This window comes from Mercurialis annua, linkage group LG2 (assembly GCF_937616625.2).
Source record: "Mercurialis annua linkage group LG2, ddMerAnnu1.2, whole genome shotgun sequence".
Classification (NCBI taxonomy): domain Eukaryota; kingdom Viridiplantae; phylum Streptophyta; class Magnoliopsida; order Malpighiales; family Euphorbiaceae; genus Mercurialis; species Mercurialis annua.
Genome location: NC_065571.1, coordinates 17918761 through 17941960, shown reverse-complemented (window position 1 = coordinate 17941960; position 23200 = coordinate 17918761). Strand labels below are relative to the sequence as shown.

Genomic DNA, 23200 nt, shown 5'->3' with positions numbered 1-23200 from the left:
TATCATTTGGTGCCAGAGGTTATTGAAGAAGGTGGAGTCCTACTTCGGAAGATTTTGACCATGGAAACTCCTGCTGATATGATGACAAAGATTGTGAAAGCAGTCAAGTTCAAACATTGTTTGAATTTGATTAGTATTCTCACTATATGAGATTTGAATGTGGCCCGGCCCACGCGATGCGTGAGGGGGGATTGATTGCTCTGCTCGGTCATGCTATGCGTGAGGGAGAGTGTTGAAGTGGGATCATCCCACATTGGTACTTGACTGCTACAGTTGAGAGTTGGCGCTTTTGAAGCGTAGTTGAAGGTACTATTGAAGATAGTCCGAGATGGTAGAGAGAAAATTCGCCAAGGTGGAGATTTGTTGGATATGGCTCATTTTAGATTTGTCCCACATTGTTTAGAAAAGGGACTTGTGATTGTTGAGCTATATACATATAGTGTAGAATCCCACATTGCTTAGGAGTGGAGGGGTGAGGACTTCCTTAGCCTATAAAAGGGAGTCTCCTCTACCCATTGAAACTCATCCCACAACAAGCCTTATCAACTCCTAAGGCTTAGTTGGTTCTCTCTCGAGTTTGTATTCTGTTACAAACAATTAGTGGAGTATTTTGGACAGTGCCCGAGGATGTAAGTCGGTTGTTCTGGCTGAACCTCGTTAAAAAGTTGGTGTTCTCTTTATTGTTTATTTATTAGCTAACGTTCAGGCTAGTTGGAGTTATATATTGTGAAGTTATTTACATCGTGTGAAATTCTGTCTAAGGAGTTTGGTATTTAAGTGGTCCGCCTGTGACCCACCATTCTTTCCTGGGAATTTTCCGGTATAATTATTTAGTACAATACGTGACTCGCTAGCGCAATCGATTGAGCTTCCGCAACAGATCTTGTGTTGATTTTCAGTTAATATTTAATTTACTTTAGCAATGTCTGGAAAAGAATATGATATTGTACGTGAAATAAAATTAAAAAAGTTAAAATTAAACTGAGACAGAATATAATTAAATTTAACTGGTTGATCTTAGATTGATTTTAAGTTGACGTTTGGTTGATTTTAGGTTGATATTTGGTTGATCTGACTTTTATCTGCAAATAAATCTAAGTTACCAATAAAAATTTAAGTTATATAAACACATGATAAACTTATAAATATTTGTTTAAAATCTAAAATTGACAAAAGAAATCGTGTCATAGTTAAATAAATACATAGTAAACTAATAAATATATATTTAAAATCTAAAGTTGATAACGAGTTGATTTAGGGTTACATAAACACATGATAGATTAATAAATCAAAAGTTGATAATTAGTTAATTTATGGTTCTTTAAACACATAATAAATTAAAAAAAAATGCAGTATAATTTAAAGTCACTTTTACAATTAGTTTACTATATTGTCACTTTAAGTTAAATAAAATAAAATAGATAAAAACAATTAATTACTTTTTTTATGAATAAATTATTAATTAATTATTAAGATAAATAATTAAAAGTTGATTTAAAATTTATACAATTTTTTTAATAAGCTATAACAAGATCTTGGATTTAATTCTTTTTTATGTACGATTTTTTGTGATAAACTTGATCATTCCACTAATCTAACTTGCTTTTAGTTTGCAATTGAAGGGAAATAAAACACCACAAGTATGTCTATTTCTATAATTCACATCACAAGTATCTTTAAATTAAAACGAATAAAAATAGTAAAACAAACCAAGTAATTTTTTCCATATCCTTGTCATTCATGAAAAACTGTTGTAACAGCAACCTCTCCACGTTTCTCTTCAAAGAAATGAAAAATAGAAGCACAAGCAATGATTTGACCTTCTTTTAGCATAACAATAAATTAAATTCAATGCTTTAAGCAGCTATAAACACACAAAAAAAAAAACAAGATGAGTTATATTTTTTTTAAATTAATTTTCACAAGTTTCAGACACCATGTTTGTCTCTTTTAATAGCAAAACTGCAGTTGCAAAATCTCAACAATCAAATTAAAAACCATCGCAAAAAAGCACTGGGACCAAAAAATATATGATATGAGTTTCAAAAGCCACCACGACATCGAACGATGATCTGAGTTTCAAGAGCCATCGCGGCTCACCACCGGACGACGTCGGTGGTATAGTTGATGCCTGCGTATTTGACATCAGTGGTAGAGCTAGATAAATGTTGTATTGTTGGTGGGTCCAATGTTAGGTATAAGAGAAGGATAAGACATGTGTAATGTGTGACAGCTCATTAATGAAGGGTAAAATAGTACTAAAATTATACTGAGGTATAAATGAAAAAATGAAAAATAAAATGAGAGATTTTTGCATAAAATTATTTTTTGAGTCACTAATGTATAGTTTTAGAACAAATGAGGCATAAAGTGTAATTTCCTCAACTTTTGCAGCTTATACGGACTTGTAGGCCCATGATCTCAGCTGGACCATGTGTAGAGAAGTGAAGAAGAAACAAAAGAAAGCTCTCCATTGGTGTTGAATGCTGAAAATGTCACATGATCAATCCTTGACCCCTTACGAACAGAGACTGAGAGATGAAGTTATTTACCTTCATTCTCTCTGGCACAAGCCCCCTCCAAACCCTAATTCCTTCGCTCCATCCTCAACCCTCCATGTTTTCCATCCCACCTCCTTCAAAAAAACCAAACGGAACAAACCCACTTACCAAAATCCCCATCAAAACACTGTATTTTCAGAATCTGGGTCCGCCCCACTTCAGCAAATGCAGTACAAGGTGGTCCAACATTGCAGCGAGTTTCTCTCCAAAAGTTTCGGAGAAGACGATTCTTTTATTGATGATAAGGGCGTTGAGGAGAGTGAAGAATTCAAGTTCCTTTTTGGCTTCTTTGTGGAGCATAGAGAATTGAGGGACTTGTACGAGAACAACCAAGATTCCGGAGACTTTTACTGCTTGGTTTGTGGACACACTCAGTTGTTCAAGGGCTGTTTCAGCCTTGTGCAACATGCTTTACAAATGTTGAATGTGAACAGAAAAAGGGCTCATAGAGCTTTTAGCTTGGTTATTTGCAAGCTTCTTGGATGGGATATCAGTAAGCTTCCTGTCATTGTGCTTAAGGGCGAACCTCTCCGTCAGTCGTTGGCCAATTTGGGCAAGACCCTGGTAATTCAAATGCAACTTCTCCTTATATTTATACTAATCTAATAGTTTTCTTGAATGGAGTTTCTACAAATGTAATAGTTTATGTGAATTGTGACTTGCTTAAGTTAGATCCTTCATAGTTCATACTATAGTTGAGAAAGATTTGCTGTAATTTTGTAAGAAAATAACACGGGTGTTTATCTCACGCAATGGTTGTCCCGCGTTATTTTTATAACAAGCCAATGAACATTTGTGGAAATCTTTAATTGTTGCTTATCTTTTTTATCGTTAAATATTCCCACATGTCAAACAACTCATTCATCTGATGCACGAATGACGTGGCACAACCGTTGCGTTAAATAACATGATATGATGCTTGAGAATGTTCCAACCTGTTGATTAGGCTTTACTTTTTCTTCATTTTTTCCGTGTGGTTGTCAGAGTCTCATGACATTATAATATCCATTTATGATGCTTACTTGTTATTATTGCAGAACTATTTAAATGATGATGGTAAAAAAGTTTCAGGTATGGAAGGGGGAGTGACAGATTATGAGGTGAGGTTATAGCTCTCCGATTAGAGATGTCAATGCTCATGCTTTTCTTCTCCTTTTTATTTGATTATGCAATATACAAGTCTTAAACAAAAATGATGAAGCTAGGATTATGCTTATTGCTCACAAAACTTAAACCTAATTTCTGATTTACCATAGTTATCTTATGTCAGTCATATGCATGAGTAAACCCATATGATTATCTTGACTCGAACTTAACTGCCTTATTATGCACTCATAACAAGACCACTGTAATGCTACAATCATGCATGAACTAGTTTATTGTCGAACTGTCTCGTAAGATGATTGCTGGGACTCCTTTTGTATTATGACTTTTATTATATAATCTTGTTTTTTGTCTTAGATTTTAAATTTATCACCAAAGAAACTCGATAAAAACCATGGCAATTTAATATGGAGATTGCATCCATGTCTTTGCTCGAAGTAGGAAACAGTTGATGGAAACATCAAATGAGAATGAACCCCTTTATCAAACTTCATACAATTAAGTCCTTAATGCCGTCATCTTTAGAATAAACTGCAAAGGTCTATTTCCGTACCTGTCAGTTTAGTAACATACTTCACAAATAGCATTTTTCAAATATACTTTTGAGATGAATATTTCTTCATTTTTGATTAGGAATTGGGGTTAATGCTGAGGTTATTATGAAAAATAGTTACTAGCTTGATCTTCCTAGGAAAATAAAATGTCATAATGAGATTTGAGCCATCAGTTGTCTCTTATGGACAGTGGCCTTATCCAAAGCCTGTTGATGAGTTCACATCAACATCATCTGGATGGCCTGCACTAAATCCTAAAAAGTCTTCAGTTATAAATAAAGCAACTGCCGAAGAGCTAGCAAGATTTTCAATGGCACAGTTGCAACAGCAGTGTGTTGAAAAATGTAAAAGTCTTTTATCAGTTTTATCTGGTTCAGAGAGTGAGGAAGATGAGAACGACAGTGACAATGACTCGATTGATGAAGATGTATCAGAGGAATGTGAGGAATACAAGGTGTTTTTGAGGTTGTTCACAGAAGAGAATGAGTTGAGGGAATATTATGAGAAGCATTACGAAGATGGGGAATTTTATTGTATGGTTTGTGGTGCCATAAGGAAGAAGGTTTGGAAGACATATAAGGGTTGTATCGCGCTTGTACAGCATGCCATTGCAATATCTAGGACAAAAAAGAAGAGGGCTCATAGGATGTTTGGACAGGTTATCTGTAAGGTTCTAGGTTGGGATATTGGTCGGCTTCCGACAATTGTATTGAAGAAAGAACCTGTGATGGCAGAGTTAGGCATGCTGCAGGTAATCTGGAATTGCTGTATCTATTTAGTGTAATGATATTGGATTAACTCCAAAATAAGTAGCCTTTTGATTTGCTTGTAGAAACATGGCATGCTAATGAATATTTTGGACTTCAGTTACTTAGACGAATGATATTGTATGTGTAATGTATTATTTGCTCTAAACTGCAGAATTCTCTGGATGATAATGATGCTAAAGTACATGTTGATGGTCTTGAAAAGGAAAACTTCAGAACTGATGAATCAGGAGTTGTGAATCATGAGGTCAGTCAGATGATTTTCTATTTTTGGATAATGGATTTCATTTAGGACTAATTTGTAATTACAAGAAATGAAATCCAACTGAAATGAATTCCTAAACCTAGATATTTTATTTCTATATTTTTTAGATATTTAAATAAAATTTAATCGTTTTCTCAGGAGAGTCTGCAAATAAATATGTTATTTCACTAAAATTCTGAAACATTTCATTTGACGTTATAATCTCTATGTTTGAAGAGAAATCAAAAAATAGAACGTGAATCCATTCTCATTTCTGTTGATTCCAGACATGTCATGCATAGAAAACATGTTTTCTAGTCTAGCTGCTTTAACATTGCAAAGCTGAAAATTTCTTGTGGGTTAGATCGATGGAGGAGTAATCAATTCAGCTGCGATATGATTAATTTTCAGATGAAGATGAATTATAAGGGCAGTGAAGTTATTTAAGCTATATTGGTAGGTATTGAAGTATTGTTAAAGGGTCAAGGATGTAGTGTCTCATTGGTATGGTAGGCATTGAACTACTGAAATTCCTTTATCCATATAGATAAGTCACCAATGCTTTGGTTGCATCATCATCTGAATGATGCTTCTCCCAAATTATGTTGGTCTTTGAGTATATAAAGTGAAATACCGTCGTTAACTCGGTTGTTTGTACTTGATGTTGTGAGAGTTTTATTGCAGACCAGTGCAACAGAGGGTGGAACTGAAGCAAATAATATAGCAGATGATTTGGGGAATGATGGTCTCAATCAGAAATAGAAACGTTTTCGATTCATCCTGTCAATTTGGTACTTTTTTTTATTTCTATTTCCGTTTAAAATAATATTTTATACTTGGTATTTGGCAGCGATTCTCTTTTCTTTATGCTTATATTTAAAGTTGTAGATATGAATATCGTAGTATGCAGATTCTTGCAACTTCCCTGTTGTCAAATTGATGAAGAAGGGTTCTGATTTGAATGGAAAGGATCTCCGATACCACAGATGATGAAAATAACGATGACACTAGAGCTTCCATGTGATGTGATCTGAAGCGACTTACCGACTCATATCAAACTTATTGTATACTTTTGTTTCCTTAAAATGATATGCTTCACGGGAAGTTGCAATGCAATAGATTATTTACATCTTTGCATAGGATAAAGAAAAGTATGAAACAGATTAATACAAATGTTTTCATATCAAACTCTCTTTCATCTGCAACTTACATTCTCTAACCCCATATTATGTTTAACCACTTATGTAATGGCATGGAATATATTCATTCACTAGAAGAGCTGTATAAGAGAAATTCTAATCATAAAAATGAATCATAATTTAAATAATTAGTAGTTAGCAGAGGTAGATCTGGATCAGAAATAGAAACATTTTGGGTTTTTATCAGTTTGCTAGTTTTGTGTTTTGACTGCTCCATTTCAGAGTAACATTGCCTCGTGGCATGCCAGATTGAGCTGGCACAAGAAGCAGCGCAAATCCTTGAGAGAGAAAACACAGCAGAAATTCAAATCCTAAAAGTTTTGTTGATAAAACAAAGGCTTAATTCCTTAAAAAATCCCCATCTTGCACTTTTTTTTCGTTTATACCCTGATCTTGTAAAAACACCATTTGTACCCAATTTTGAGTTTTTATGTTTCATCTCTACCCAAAAGCATTAAATTGTACTCTTTTTATTTGGAAAAGAGTTTAAAACATATTTTTTTCTATTTTAAAAAATACAAATAGATCCTTAAACTTAAAAAATAATCAAATATATCCAAATAATTAATTAATTTTTTTAATTTTACAAAATAATAAAAAAATTTAAAAAATTATTATTATTTTTAATTTTTTTGTCAGAAATATTTTAAAAAAAATTAAAAAAGTTTAAAAAAGTTTAAAAAAAATTCGGAAATATTTTTTTAAAAAATTAAAAAAAATTATGATTTTTTTTTTAAGAAGATAGTATTTTTGTAGTATTAATAACGTTAATATCTAATTAGTATATAAATTAAAAATGAAGGATTGTTTTAACCTCTTTTTCAAATGAAAAGAGTACAATTTAATGCTTTTGGGTAGAGATGAAATATAAAAACTGAAAATTGGGTATAAATGGTATTTTTACAAGATTAGGGTATAAACGAAAAAAAATGCAAGGTGAGGTTTTTTTAAGAAATTAAGCCTAAAATAAAAGATCACTATATAAGTTATAACCAGGACTCAAAACGGTACTTCTGAGAATCCAAATCATTCTTCATCACTTTTTATTGTATATATGTAACCCCCTTCTCGAAAATTATTAATAATATTATAACTTAAAATAAAATATCAAAACTCTCTTTATTCGATCAATTATTAACGACCCCGAAATAATACAATTTCATTAAATCTATAAATATCGATTTTAAAATAGAAAGCTAAAAGCTAATTTTAAAAATAATAATTAATTGTTCATTAATACTTAAGTAAAATCTAAATTCAGATGACACCGTTGTCCCACTTAATAAGACCAATCGACTGACTGGACGAACCTAAATGGATGAGTCACTGCGGCCTATCTCCTGAAAAATAGGTGGTAAGAGGTGAGCTGCCTACTTAATAAAATATAGCTAATTATATTTATATATATAACACCAACAAGTAAAACAAATAATAGAATGTCATTAAATCAAACTATAGATCCATTAACTCTCATATTCAGACCCGCAAATACAATCAGACAAATTAAATCCATAATTTATTATATTTATTTAATTAGGACCCTGCTTAACCTAACTGAATCATATCCAATGGTTTGCCGGCCATCACAATCACATTAACAATATATATCGCACAAGATACTAAACACATTAGTATCCCGACACCAGCCCAGTGTCTAGCAAAACGCACAAGATATTCTATGCTACCGAGAATATCCCGGCACCGAAGTGCCTAGTAAAACTTTGATCACATTCTTTATCTCATCATTTCACGATTTAATCTTCGCATCTCTAAACCATTGGATATAATCAGTCCTAGGTAAGCAACTGTCAATTTCTTTAATTATTATCAAAATTTAATTTTTTAACTGTTTCATCGAACATAACCAATTACTCACAAACATGTATCCAACATATCAATCAATTTCACCATCACATAATCCAATTATATTACACTCAAAACAAATACGGCAAAAATATAATTACTACACCAACTAACATATAATTTAGCATATACCACAACACCAATACCAACCACATAATAATCCACATTTAACAATCAACAAATATACATAAATATAATTAACTATGCTTATCTCAGTCACAAAATAAATAATTTATTGATGGCGCTATCCCACAGTCTATTTTATATGTGTCACCTAAAAATGTTCATACTGGTCATACTCATTAATAGTATAAATACAATTATTATATTTAATATTTTCTAAAATTATCTATCAAATGTAACTTATTTCATCAATTATTTCAAATGGACATGAAATTAGTATATTTGTGACATTATGTACTAAAATGACATATTTAAAACTTTCAACTTTAAAGTGTTATCATTTTACTACTAGAAAATATGGAAATGGCGACGGACATTAGCGACATATTGGCGACGGAATTAGCGACAGACACCAGATCTGTCGCTAATTCGTCAAAAATTTAGGCGGGAGCAAGCCCGCCAAATTAGCGTCAGATATTCCGTCGCTAAACCGTCGCGAAAAATGGCGGGCTTTGGAGGGAAAAATAGTGCGCCACATTTTTAGTGAAATTAGCGACGGATGAAAATAATCCGTCGCTAACTGCCCTTGATAAAGAAACGCACCGTTTAACTAGTCAACTTGGCGACGGATTGTTACATCCGTCGCTAAGCGTTAGTGACGGATATTACGATCCGTCGCTAACGTTTTACCCTACTTCAGAAACAGAACCGTTTCACTTTGCAGTTTCTAAAATTTTTGTTCTTCATTTCCGGCGCTCCATTTTCCGGTTTCCTCCTGCCGCTCCATTCTTCGGTCTTCCTCCCACCGCTCCGTTCTTCGGTCTTTTTCCCACCGCTCCATTTCTCCAGTCTTCCTCCCGCCGCTCCATTTCTTCATCCTTTTCATCTCCGGTCTTCCTTCCGCCGCGTGCTGCCCTTGTCTGACGTCCGTTCTTGCTGCCGCCGATCACCGGAGAAAGGTAAGTGGTGTTTTATTTCATTTTTATCAATTATTATATTTATATAAGTGATTTTAATTATTTGTAAAAAAAAAAGGGAAACTGCCGCCTCCTTTCATCTACCCGCCGCCGGCACCGTTGTAGCTGCCGCCTCCTTTCATCCCCCGTCACCTATTTCCGCTGCCCCTTGAAAGGTTAGTATTTTTCTGAATTTAATTTAATTTATTGTTAATTTATATCAATTGTTTTCAATTAAATGATTAATTATATTGTTTTATTTATATTGATTAGGTTAAATTAGGTTAGTAAAATTAAATTAAGGTTAATTTTCTGTTTTTGTAAGTTATATTAAATTTATTTAGGCTTAGGTTAGTTAAATTATAATTGTATTAGTTTAATTTTATTAGTTTAAGATTTGTTTTATAAATTAGGATTAATTTTTTAAAAAATTATATTAATTTTTTTTATTTAGGGTTAGGTTAATATACATTATATTTGAATTGGTTTAATTTAATTTGTTTATGGTTTGGTTAATTAATAAGCTATTAATTATTTTATGTTTTTAAATTTTTTATTAAATTAGATTTAGTAATTTAACTTATTTAAAATATTAATTGAATTAGGTTATATGTTAGGTGATTTAGGTTATAATTTAGGCTATTGTATAATATTAGATTTAAATCTATATTCAAGTTAAAAACTTTGATGCGTATATTATATATAATTATTTAATTTGAATAATTCTGTTTATTATAATTAAGATTATTAACTAATAAAAATTGTATAAAATAAAAATTGTTATATTGATAATTAGGTTATTAGTTTAACTTAATTATATAATTAAATTGAATATTAGTAGTATGGTGGTTTGTGTATTGTAGTATGGTGGTTTTGAAAAATGGGTGATGCTCATTTTTAGGGGAAGTGCTGCCCAATTTTTTTCAGAAAAAAATTAAAGTTTTTATTAATTATATAATAACAAAATAGTGAAACTAATTGCGTTATAGGTTTGATCGCCGTCAGTTGGTTGCAGCGCTCCGAGATTCCTTATCGATCATTTTTATCTGTTGCGGTTCTGCTCTGCAACAAGTAAGTACTGTTATTATTTTATTTTATTTTCATTTATAATCAGTTAATTTATAAGCTGTTTAAGCCAAAAAAAAACCTCGATTTTATTCCCACCGAATAAAATCGTAAACCTAGCCGTAGAGTTCTCGTCCCGTGTGTTCAAGCGATTGAACGACACGGGATTGTACAGTTTGTACAGCTCGCAAAACTGGTCCTCCCGTAACTCGACCACGAAAATTATATATGTTTAGTAGCGGTAGAAAAATATTCGGTTGTTTTCCAGCGTTTGTTCTCCGGGTGGATGTATAGTATATGTTCTGTAACGCTTATTCCTCGCGGAATATATAATTAGCGTTACACCACATATACTAAATATCGCACTGAAGGAGAACGACGCCGGAAGGCTGCCGAATATTTTCTCTGTTGCTAGGCATATATCGTGGCCGAGTTAAGGGGCGCCAGTTTTGCGAATGGGATAGGTCCATACCTTTAAAGCAGTCAATTACATTGACTTTGCTATTTCCGAGCGAAAACCCCTCCTAATTATCTGTGCTACAGAAATGGATACAGACCGAAGTTGGATGTATAGACGGCTCCAGGGCGGGTTGTTATACCCAGGCTTTACCGAGCGCGTGCAGGAGTTTGTTAATTTTGCTTTACGCCATCCCGCGTGTATGAGTGGGCCCCAGATTAAATGCCCTTGTTCTAGGACAAGATGTAAAAATATGAGTTATCGAGACGTCGAAACGGTGAAACTACACATTCTGCAGAAAGGGTTTGTGGCAGATTATCAAGTGTGGGTTTTTCATAGGGAGGGAAATGTTTTAAATCCCTGTCTCGTTGGACAGCTACCAGCGTATGACGTTGACATGGAAAATGAGGGGGGAGACGACTTCAGCTCTGTTCAGAGAATGGTTATCGATGCTGCCGGGCCAGAAGTAGTGTTCACGGAGGAGGAACCGAATAACGAAGCTAAACATTTTTATGATATGATGCGTGCGGCCGAAGAACCTGTATGCCCCGGTAATAGCAAACACTCTCCGTTGTCTGCGGCTGTTAAAATGTTGGACATCAAATGTCGTCATAGTGGGTCAGTAGCTTTAGTAAATGATGTTACCGAATTTATACAAGAGCTGCTCCCAGAGGAGAACAAGATGCCAAAGAACTTTGCCGAAATAAAGAAGATGGTTAGAGGTCTTGGGTTGCCGGTCGAAGTTATCGATTGTTGTTTGTGCAACTGCATGATTTATTGGGGGTCAGACGCGGATTTAACGCGATGCAAAATATGCGATCACGAACGGTGGAAACCGCCCCCTAAAGGAAATTCTGTAAAAAGACGAGTTAACGTCCCTTATAGGAAAATGTTTTATTTTTCTATAACTCCGAGACTGCAAAGATTGTACGCTTCTAAAGCTACCGCCAAGCATATGACGTGGCACGCAGAACACGAAATGGTTGATAGAAAGATGTGTCACCCGTTAGACTCCCCGGCATGGAAACATTTCAGTGAATTGCATACAGAGTTTGCTGAAGAAGTTTGAAATATCACACTAGGCCTGTGTACTGATGGGTTTCAACCATTCGAGGCCTTCGGGCAGAATTATTCATCATGACCAGTAATTTTGACACCCTACAATCTCCCCCCAAGGATGTGTATGAAAGATGAGTTCATGTTTTTAACTGTTATTGTCCCTGGGCCTCGAAATCCTAAACACCAAATGGATATTTTCCTGCAGCCGTTGATAGCTGAGCTGAACCAACTGTGGGAATTTGGAGTGCAGACATTCGACGTTCACAGGCGACAAAATTTCCAAATGAAAGCGGCACTTATGTGGACGATTAATGATTTCCCCGCTTATTCTATGTTATCTGGATGGAGCACATCTGGAAGACTGGCTTGCCCACACTGCATGGAACCAATTTTGCGCTTCAATATAATTTCCGGGAGTAAGCGCTATAACTTGTTTCCAATATACGGAAGCTTTCACGCTTAAAGGGAGTAGAAAACAGTCGTGGTTTGATTGCCACAGAAAGTTCTTGCCTCGTGGTCACATGTACCGTCGTAATACTACTGATTTCCGAAAAAGAAAAAGCATAAATAAAGAATTTGGACAGCCAAAAACCGGAGAAGAATTGTTGGCAGAGGTGGACCGTTTGGGGTTTATGAAGGCATATGAAATTGGGGCTGAGACAAATAATGCGGCGAAGTCGACAGATTATGGTTGGAATAAAAAAAGCATCTTCTGGGATTTGCCGTATTGGAAAACGAATCTCATTCGTCACAATCTCGATGCCATGCACATTGAGAAAAACGTATTGGCTTAATACATAGCCATGTCCCTGCACTTCTTATTTTTTGCACCGGAGGTCCCTGCACTTCATTACCCCTATTATAAACCCCTACACTACTTAACTCATAAGCCCGTGGTCCCTCTGGCCCAGCGAGTGTTGACGCCGTTAGAATTTCCATCCATCTATTTACACGTCCAATGGGTGTCCAGTTTGGCATAATGACATGGCAGAAAGCATTTTCATCGAGTCTCCTCTTCTCCTTCATTCCAAGTTGAGCTCTCCTCCATTCCCTAGCCATTCTTCAACAGAGCCTCCTACACCTTTGCAAGAACTTCTTAACAACGTGATGGAAGGTGGTGATGGTGTTGTTCATTGTGACTGTGGAAGTCCGGCGCGAGTTAAGGTCTCCACTACTGAAAAGAATCCAGGTCGAAGGTTCTATACTTGTGCTGGGAGAAATGTAAGTTTTCAATTAGGGTTTTCATGAATTAAACCATTTGTTGTTAATGACCTTAGGAATGTGACATGTTTGAGTAATTTTTGGGTAATTGTTAAATTAGGGTTTTATTACTTGATGTTTGTTAAATTAGGGTTTTGAGATTGGCTGCATTTGGGTGTTTCTATTATTTCAAAGAAATTGTGTTTGATTACCTGAAACCTAGGCTGTTAAATAACTGACTTATCTGCAATTGCATTGCAGAATCCAAATTGTAGCTTCTTTGCATGGGTTGACAAAGATTTGGATGGATATGCACTTATGATGCTCACTAACATGAAGATGGAGGTGACTCATCTGAAGAATGAACGTGATGCAGCTCTTCTTCAAGCTGGTGAAGTTAGAGCACTATTGGCAGCTAGGATCTTAGAGAATAACTCTCTGAATGGGGAGGTTGCAGCCCTGAAGGAGATCGTTGACATGTACAAAAATGAAAACCAGATACTGAAGGAAGAGATGGGGCTTGAAATGATGGAAGTGAATACATTGAAGGAGAGGATTGAGGAAGTTCAGCTCCATCATGCAAAGGCCAAGAAGACTGCCAAAATGATGAAGTATGGAATTTGTGGATGTGGGGTAGTCACTGCTGGGGCTGTTGTTTATGCATTATTTCGTTAGGAGTTCTTGCTTAGGTAGGAGAGCAACTTGTTTAGGCAGTTTGAATGTTGTTTGTTGCTACTCTTCTTTTGTTGGTAGTTTGCTTTTGTTTGGAACAATATCTTGTTAAGAATATTGATGTTTGCCAATCTTATAAGATTGGCCTCTTAATTGGAACTAGTAATATGTTTATGTAATTATTCATTTGGTAATCTTGTATGTTTGTGTGCATTAGGAGTTTGTGTATCTTTGTGTGTTATAGAGTTTGTCCATTTGATAACCTGTTTGCATGAAAAATGACCCTACATATTGCAAGTAATATGCATGAAAAATGACCTGTAAATAAGACATATAGAATGCATAAAGAGCTTGAAGACTTTTTAAAACAAATAATCTGCAATAATTGAAGACTTAAAAACAAGTGGTCCCAAAATGAGGTTGAAAAATGACCTGTAAATAAGACATATAGAATGCCTTCAAAATGACCTGTAAATCAAACATTTTGCAACTTGAAAATGAAATGTACAAGTATATCACAAAAGTTGCCATTTACTGAAAGGGTAATGTAGTTACATTGTTTAGTACCTTTCTATACAAAAAGTTAATTTCGAAAGGATAATCAATACTTTCCCAAGGGCCCTATGCAAATGTTATCAACACATTTCAATGTTATCAGCATATAAAACACTGCCCTATACAAAAACTACAAAATCCAAAAATTGAGACACTGCCCAATATCAAACTGTCCCCACTTGACATAAAATATGCTGCCCAATTCATTGAGTTTCCCTTATCCTAGGCCTTAGCCTTGCACGTGCAGCAGCAGTGGTGGAGGCATCTCCCTGCAACCAAAAGCAATGACAATTAAATATGGTCCAACTATAATTGAGTCTATTTAAATCCTCCAACAACACAGAAACAAACCAACACAGAAACAAACCATTGCAACTAACCTCAGTTTGTTTCCTTTTTCTCTTTCTTGTAGTACTGGTAGGAGCTGCAGGAGTTGGTTCAGTCTGCTGCTTCTTGTTCTTCCTTGGTTTGTACTGAAAAAAAGGAGATATAAGTTGTTAGCAAATAGTTGAAGAAACATTACAAACTGTAGATGCAATAAAAAGTTTACCTGGCTGTTGGCAGTTTTATTAGGGCAACTCCTATAATTATGCCCAATGCCCTTGCAGATTCCACAGCTCATGACCCTCCCATGGAGTGAGAGCTTTGCTTTCTTCTTCACTTCAAATGGCTCTTTTCTCCTATTTTTTTTAGGTCTACCAGGCAATTTCTTGAATGGTGGAGGCTCTATTGGTCCCTTCTCACTCCTAACCCAATGGTCCTTTCCAGGAACTGGCCGGATTGTATGACCATAAGCCTTCAAGTAAGTCTCCTTGTTGTACAAGTGATGGACATATTCCTCTGGCTTGTGACCCTTAGCATATATGGCACACACACCATGCCTGCAAGGGATCCCAGTCAAGTCCCATTCTCTGCAAGTGCAGACCCTCCTATTAATGTCCACTGTGTGCTTGTTCCTTCTGTCTTGACGCCAAGCAATCTCATAACCATGATCCCCATTAAACTCCACCTCCCAGTCATATGATAATTGCTTGTTTTTCTCAACAACTTCTAGGGCTCTAGGGGACACATCTGTAATCCATCCCCTTGTGGAATCTCTCTTATTCCACAATCTATTCATCACCTTCACCCTAATATCCTCAAGCATTGTGATCACAGACTTACACCTAGGCTCCAAAATCCAACCGTTGAAAGTCTCTGCCAGGTTATTATCAACCACATCACATTTAATTAATGTGTCGAAGTACACCTTGCTCCAGGTCTCTATTTCATAGCTTAAGGCATCATTGACTATGTTGTTCCCCAAGGTTCCCAGGTGTGTTAACCTTACATTCAAATCTGCAATTGTAGTGGCCTTTGCACAGCTCCAAAAAGCCTTCTTTCTCTCATCACCCCTCCATTTCTTGGCCCAGTTGGCATAGACATGCCTGGCACATCTTCTGTGTTCTGCCTGGGGAAGTATGTCTTTTACAGCACTCTCAAGGCCCTGTATCAGAATACATAACCAAACATCAGAACCCAGAAACCTGCAAAATGTAGCTTCAACAAACATACACATAAAAAAACCTGCAAATTTACCTTCTGCATATCTGATATGACTGCATAGCCTTCTCCATATTCAAGTTGTAGGTCATACTGGATCATCCTCAGAAACCAGCTCCAGTTGTCTTTATTCTCAACAAGAACCACCCCCCAAGCTATTGGAAACATTTGATTGTTTCCATCCCTACCCACAGCAATCAGTAACTGCCCCTTACATATTCCTTTTAAAAAACACCCATCTATGCCTATGACCTTTCTGCAACCCTCAAGCCAACCCCTTTTGCAAGAAGAAAAACACACATAAAACCTATGAAATTCCTGTTTCCCCTCAGGATTTTCAGATGTGGATTTCACAAAACATGTTGTGCCTGGGTTGGTATGACAAATGACCTCAGCATAGTCATTCAGACTTGCATACTCCCCCCTATAAAAGCCCATCAACTCAGTTATAATTTTGGTCTTTGCATGTCTGCACACATTCAAACTCACACTCTGTTTCAGCTCACTCCTAACAATGGATTTGAAGTCCTTTAGTTTTATGTAATGTAAGTTAGTGATCATTGTTTTGTATCTCTTGGCTAAGAAGTTACTGTCACAAAATTTCACCTTATTGCTTCTAGTACATCTATGTTCAGGTTCATAGGTCTTAATGGTCCAGTTTTGGTCTGCATTGTGAGGGCTCACTTGCATCACCCAAGGACAGCCCACCATGCATTTAGCCCTAACTCTTTGAAGGTCATTTTTGACATACCTAATGCACATCCCTTTCATGACTGCATATCTAGCTATTGCATATCTAACCTCCCCTAAGTTACTAAAAAACATTCCCACTGCAAATTGTGGAATCTCAGTGGTTGCATCAAACTGTACTCTTATACTCTCGTCCCTATGTGATTCAGCCCCAAAATCATCTTCATTCTCACTAAAGTGGCTGCCAACATCAGAGCTACTATAATATACACTATCATCCTTATATGTAGGGTCTGTTGAGTCACAATCCCTATCTACCCTTGGTTCACTCTCATTGACATCTTCTGCCCCCCTTTCACTATCAATAACAGGCTCTGCCCTCTGCTCCTCTGCCCCCTTTTCACTATCAATAACAGCCTCTGCCCTCTGCTCCTCTGCCCCCCTTTCACTATCAATAACACCTTCTACCCTCTGCTCCTCTACCCCCCTATTAGCACCCTCATCCACCATAGGTTCCTCAATATCTTCATCACTAGGCTCATCACCCCCCTCCTCCATACTAGGTTCTGATAAACCTTGCAAATCCTGTCTAGAGTTGATTACATTTTGCCTAGCCTCCTGCAATTCTAGATCATCATCATCACTGTGGCCTTCAATGCTAATACATAAATCATCAAAGGTCAAGTCATCCTCAACATTTATGACTTGTGAATGTAGAACATTACCACTAGCTTCCCCCTCCCCCTCTAAAATGGGTTGTTTGTCCTGCTCTAGGAACTTAGAATAATCCACACAAACATAATTTTTTTTTCTTTGTTATGTATAAGTTCTTCCCAAAACCCCAAAACACATCTATCATCTTCAAACCTAATTAACTCTATGGAATTGGACCTCAGATACATATCCCCTTTTTCTATCTCAAAGTAATGCAAATAAGACAACATATTGAAGTATGATAGTTTATCTAAGCTAAATAAGGGATCACCTATCTCCTCCTCTCCTCCCACATAAGACAATTTACCCTCGTTCAATTCTATTCTACCCCAATAACATAAAATAAGTTGCACAATCTTGGCCTCCAACCTGTCACCACCTAAATATACAGACAAAATCTATAAATAAATGGTTCACAGTTGGTCCAATGCACAGAAAACACAAATGATAACATTTAACCACAATATCAACTGACCCTACATATGCAATGAGAACATTTAAACACAAATGGCAGTAACATAATTGTCAACTGGCCCTACATATGCAATTTAAAATGCACACCACAAAATCAGAAGGCATGGGGACCATTTGACCAATCTACTCTAAAGCATGGGGACCATTTAACCACAATATCAGAAAAATTGGGGACCATAACATTTAAGAACCATGACATGTCAGCAATTGAAGGTAATAAGAACCCTAACATGGCAGCAATTTAGCAAAATCAGAACCTAACATGTCCACTTTAACAAATAATGCCCAACTCCAAACAATGACAACTCATTCAGTAAGAACAGAAACCTAACAAGAAAGAAAAATCAACTTACAAGAAAGAAAAAATTGGTCTCCTTTTTGTTTTTCAATCGCAGGAATTGGTTTCACTTTTTTCCTAGCCGATTTTTTCTTCATCTTCAGGTCGCCAAATTGTTATTCCTCGTCAATTAGTGGTCGTGGGTACCTTCAATTTTGATGGAGGCGACTAATTGCTTTGAATTGAATTGGGTTCTGTCAATTTAGGGTTAGGTTTTTTTGGGGAAAATGGTCGAACAACAAAGGTTTCAGAAAGGTGAAAAATTTTCAACTTTACCGTTTTACCCAAAGATAAATGTTATGGCTGATGTGGCAATATGAGTTGGCTAAAAATTAATGAGGTGGACAAATGCAAATGTTCAGTGTTCGCAGAGATTAAAGCGTGCAAAACACTCGCTAACTTCCGTTAACGGAGAGACCACGGGCTTATGAGTTAAGTAGTGTAGGGGTTTATAATAGGGGTAATGAAGTGCAGGGACCTCCGGTGCAAAAAATAAGAAGTGCAGGGACATGGCTATGTATTAAGCCAAACGTATTTGATAACATTTTAAATACTGTACTAAATGTTCCCGGAAAAACAAAAGACCATGCAAAGTCTAGAGAAGAGTTGAATGACATATGTGATCGGCCTGCGTTAGCAAAAGATCCGGTTACTAGGAGATTTCCTAAGGCGATGTATGCTTTGGACAGGCACGCAAAAAAGAATTTACTTGAGTGGATTAAGTTGATAAAGTTTCCAGATGGTTACGCGTCCAACTTGTCCAGATGTGTCGATACAATCGGTTTCAAAATGCATGGAATGAAAAGTCAAGACTGCCATATTTTTATGCAAAGACTCCTGCCAATCGCGTTCCGTGAGCTATTACCGAAGGAATTGTGGGAGCCTTTAACAGAGCTGAGTATCTTCTTTCGTGAGTTAACCTCCACGTCTCTAACAGAGAAAGATCTTGATCGTATGAGGCTAGAAATCTCAAAGATATTGTGCAAGATGGAGCGTATTTTCCGCCCAGTTTTTTTGACTCCATGGAACATCTTCCCGTACATCTACCATATGAAGCTATGATGGCAGGTCTAGTTCAGTATTGCTGGATGTATCCATTTGAAAGGTAATATTACTGAAGTTTCTCAATTATGTGTATCAGTTTATGCACATATAATGTTTACTAACTATCTCATGTCGAATCAGATATTTGAGAAAACTGGAAAAAAAAGTCGGCAATAAAGGGAGGATGGAAGGAAGCATCAGTAGCGGATACTTGAATGAAGAAACCGCAAAATTTGCAGCTTATTACTTTTCAGAAGGTGACCCAATGATGCCTGAGCGGCTGCAAAGGAATGAAGTTTGTGACATTGAAGTCGACGATGATGTTGACAGACTATCTATTTTCAAGTCGCACGGGCAATCAGTGGGTGCTTTCCGCAAGAGATATCTTGAAGAAGCTGAGATTGTTGCTGCCCGGACATATGTTCTGTTGAATTGTTCAGAAATTGAAAATTACAGAGAGTAAGCTTTAATACAGTTGTCAATGTAATTAACAATAATGATTCAGGTTGCAATTAATGTTTTCTTCTTAACTAAAGGGTTTTCGAGGGCGAGTTGCGTAGAGGAAACCCCAAAATCAGCACCTCGCAAATTGAAGCGAAGTTCGAGACTGACTTTGCCTACTGGTTCCAACAATATGTAAGTATTTTACAAATTATATTTCGATTCTTTCAATAAAAAGTCTCGATTAATAATACACTTTTACGCTACAGGTGCAAGATCCAACTGTCTGTACCAATCCCTTCATTCTTAGTCTCGCTAAAGGACCTCTCAGATCCGTCAGAACATTTAAGGGGTATCGTGTAAACGGATACAAGTTTCAGACTCAAGCTTATGGGGAGGAACAACTTACGATGAATAATGGAGTCTGCGTGAAGGGAACTCAATATGTCGATAGCGAAAATGACTTTTATGGAGTTCTGACCGACATAATTGAGTTAGAGTATCCGGCGCTTCCAATGAAGACGACTGTCTTATTTAAATGCGAGTGGTTTGGCCCAGTTCATAATTCCGGCACAATTAGTAACAAAAAATATAACATGGTGGATATTAATAACAGAAAGAGATACAATAAGTATGAACCATTCATCTTAGCCGAACAGGCCGACCAAGTTCATTACCTGCCATATCCGAGTAAAAGAAGGGATAAATTAAATTGGTGGGCAGTTTGCAGAATAAAGGCGCGATCAGAACTTGACATGCCCGAGGGGATTATCTCGGCCTTTCAAGATGAGATAGAAGAAAATCCTCTCGTTGTTGCAACGGACAAAAATCCGACATGTTTGGCTGATCAAAATGGAGAAGCTGATGAAGATGCGTTGTTCGTGCCTCCTGAAGAAGAAACAGAATTAGATGAGTTCATCGCATCCTCATCAGACGAAGATGAAAGTGAAGAACTTTAGTTGTGTACAGTAGATTTTATGTATTACATTGTTTCTTAATTATAATTATGTTTCTTAATTATATTATTCAAGTGTACCTTTTGAATTTGAATTCATATTAATTATTAGTTATATGTTTCACGTATGGCTGTATAATTGTATTGTTATAATATGTTGTCTGGTTGTGGAAAATTAAGCTTGACATGTTTACAGGTATGAGGGGAAGAGGCTCAGGCAGAGGTTCAGGCCGGGGATCAGGCCGAGGACGTGGACAGGGAGACCCTACGGAGCCTGATACCGAGGCGCAGCAGCAGGGGCAGGCTGAAGGACCTGTTCAGCCTCTTCAGCAGCGTGAGCCTGGCGAGCCACCAGCTATTCTGGACGACCAGGGTAGGGCGATGGTTCGCCCGGACCGTAGCAGGTTTGAGGACAAATTTTTTAATTTTTGTATATTGTAATATGTAATTAATATGTGTTGAAAATAACATTATGCTTATTAAATCACAGGACATTGTTGCTGGACTCTGGGCCTGTTTCTAGGGCTATACGGGACATTTTCAGACAATGCTGGTTCGAGACTGGATCAGCATGGCGCTTTCTGACAGCTGACCAGAGGGAGTTCTATTTTCAAGAATTTCAGGTAATTAAATTTTCAGTTTCATATATTTAAGTTGTGATTTCTGTGGAAATGCTAACTCACAGCTCATGTTATTACTTTTGCAGAAAAAGTTCTGGTGGGATACGTCGGCCTACAGCGAGGGGCTCATCAGACAGGTCTTCATGACCCACGCAGCCACTCGGTACAAAGACAATATCCATAAAATGAAGAAGTTGAAACCTAAGCACACATCTGTGAACCAGGAAATCTGGGAGGCCTGGAATGCTTTCTGGGACACAGAGAAAGAGAAGAAAAAATCAGAGATAGCCCGGGCAAACCGGATGAGCGAGCCGGCTGGCGCTGGTACTGGACCTGTTCGCCATACCGGGGGATCTCGCTCCGCTATCAAGAATATGGATGTGATGGTTTGTCTCTAAATTCAGTAATTAAATAACTTAATAACGTATTTGGTTTTATTTTAATACTAATGAAATTGTATTTTTCTGATAGGCTAAGGAGCTCGACCGGGAGCCGACTGCGACGGAGCTGTACAGTCGCCTTCACTCAACAAAGGCTGACAAGAGAACGGTCGACAAGCGGGCCCAAGACATGACTGTAAGTCTTTATCACATTTGAAAGTTTATAAGTTGTGTAAATGTTTAAGTGTTGAAAATATTATACTTGTTAAATATATTAGGTTTAAATTGAAATTATATAGCTTGTATGGACTTAACGTTTTTGTAATTAGATTGAAAGTATTTGGTGGCTGTGTTATATATTGTATTTACTTGCAGGACTTCCCTGAAAAATGGGTGATGCTGATATTATAGCGAAAATGCTGCTGAAATTTTGTTAGAAATTAGGATTATCTAATTTTATATACTTTTTTATTTGTTATAAAACTAAATTGATATGTTTGATTTGTAACTGTTTTGTAGGATGCCATCGCTCAGAGGCTCGCTGCCGCGACACAATCGCAGACCGGAGAGGGTAGCTCTGCGAGTCCAGCGGAGGTGAACGAGACCCAGCTGTTTCTAGACATTGAGGGCGTCAACAAGAAGCACCGGGTGTACGGCCTAGGTTCGGCGAGCAGCAGATATGCAGGCCCGAGCAGTAGGACGCAGCGAGGCAGCTCTTCCAGGACGTCGCAGCAGACAGAAGAGGACATCGATCGCCGTGTTCAGGCCGGCATTCAAGAGGGTCTGCGTGAGGTTGAGAAGAGCCTAGCAGAGAAGCAGAGACAGGAGTTGGCGGAGCAATTGGCGGCTGCGCGGCGTGAGCAGCAGGAGAGCATGGCCCAGCTTATCCGTGAGGAGATCGCGAGGTTGATGCCTACTCTCCCTTCAGAGTATCGACCACAGTTCCCCCCTCCCCCGCCAGACGGCGGCGACACTACAGATTTGTAGACTTCTCCTAGTTTATTTTCCAAACAAATTGCGGGTTTTAACTCTCGGATGTTATATGTATACTTTAATATTACTTATATATATTCAGTGTTTGTTTCAATTTATTGTGATTTATGAACGCATTAACGTTACTGTATTTAATAGGTGTAAAACAACAGGAATAAACGGAAAAATCGGCTGCAAACCGTAAAATTCTGCCAAAATCAGTAAAAATGGCGACGGATTTATAACAAATAGCGACGGATTATCCGTCGCTATTTGTGCCATTTCTGTCTCAGAAATTCCACAATTAGCGACGGATTATGATCCGTCGCTAATGTATTATAATTAGCGACGGATAATCCGTCGCGAATTGTGGCATTTCTGAGACAGAAATGGCACAAATAGCGACGGATAATTCGTCGCGAATTGTGGCATTTCTGAGACAGAAATGGCACAAATAGCGACGGATAATCCGTCGCGAATTGTGGCATTTCTGAGACAGAAATGGCACAAATAGCTACGGATAATCCATCGCTATTTGTTACAAATCCGTCGCCATTTTTTCTCAAAATCGGTCTCAACCGGTTGACAAATAGCGACGGACATCGCAAAATTAGCGACGGACAGTCCGTCGCTAATTTTGCCACGGAATTGG

The 23200-nt window shown here is 37.1% G+C and overlaps 3 protein-coding genes across 5 annotated transcripts; all 3 read left to right on the top strand.

Moving 5' to 3' along the window:
• The first annotated feature begins 2396 nt into the window (after window positions 1-2396).
• Window positions 2397-6418, top strand: LOC126669425 (uncharacterized). Of its 3 annotated transcripts, none has more exons than XM_050362886.2 (6): window positions 2397-3125; window positions 3599-3661; window positions 4410-4970; window positions 5141-5233; window positions 5915-6021; window positions 6141-6418. In XM_050362886.2, exons 1-5 carry the CDS (start codon window positions 2484-2486, stop codon window positions 5990-5992), a joined length of 1437 nt encoding a protein of 478 aa, XP_050218843.1. In that variant the 5' UTR covers window positions 2397-2483; the 3' UTR covers window positions 5993-6021; window positions 6141-6418. The 3 variants fall into 3 exon arrangements, with proteins under 3 accessions (XP_050218843.1, XP_050218841.1, XP_050218844.1); XM_050362884.2 differs by having other exon boundaries at window positions 6134-6418; XM_050362887.2 differs by having other exon boundaries at window positions 6119-6418.
• A 6325-nt stretch (window positions 6419-12743) lies between these two features.
• Window positions 12744-13980, top strand: LOC126670321 (uncharacterized protein At4g04775-like). Its single transcript, XM_050364024.1, has 2 exons — window positions 12744-13173; window positions 13414-13980. Exons 1-2 carry the CDS (start codon window positions 12937-12939, stop codon window positions 13825-13827), a joined length of 651 nt encoding a protein of 216 aa, XP_050219981.1. The 5' UTR covers window positions 12744-12936; the 3' UTR covers window positions 13828-13980.
• A 6794-nt stretch (window positions 13981-20774) lies between these two features.
• LOC126668307 (uncharacterized) lies at window positions 20775-22563 on the top strand. Its single transcript, XM_050361512.1, has 6 exons — window positions 20775-20980; window positions 21067-21199; window positions 21283-21582; window positions 21668-21772; window positions 21952-21969; window positions 22096-22563. Exons 1-6 carry the CDS (start codon window positions 20775-20777, stop codon window positions 22561-22563), a joined length of 1230 nt encoding a protein of 409 aa, XP_050217469.1.
• The last annotated feature ends 637 nt before the right edge of the window (window positions 22564-23200 follow it).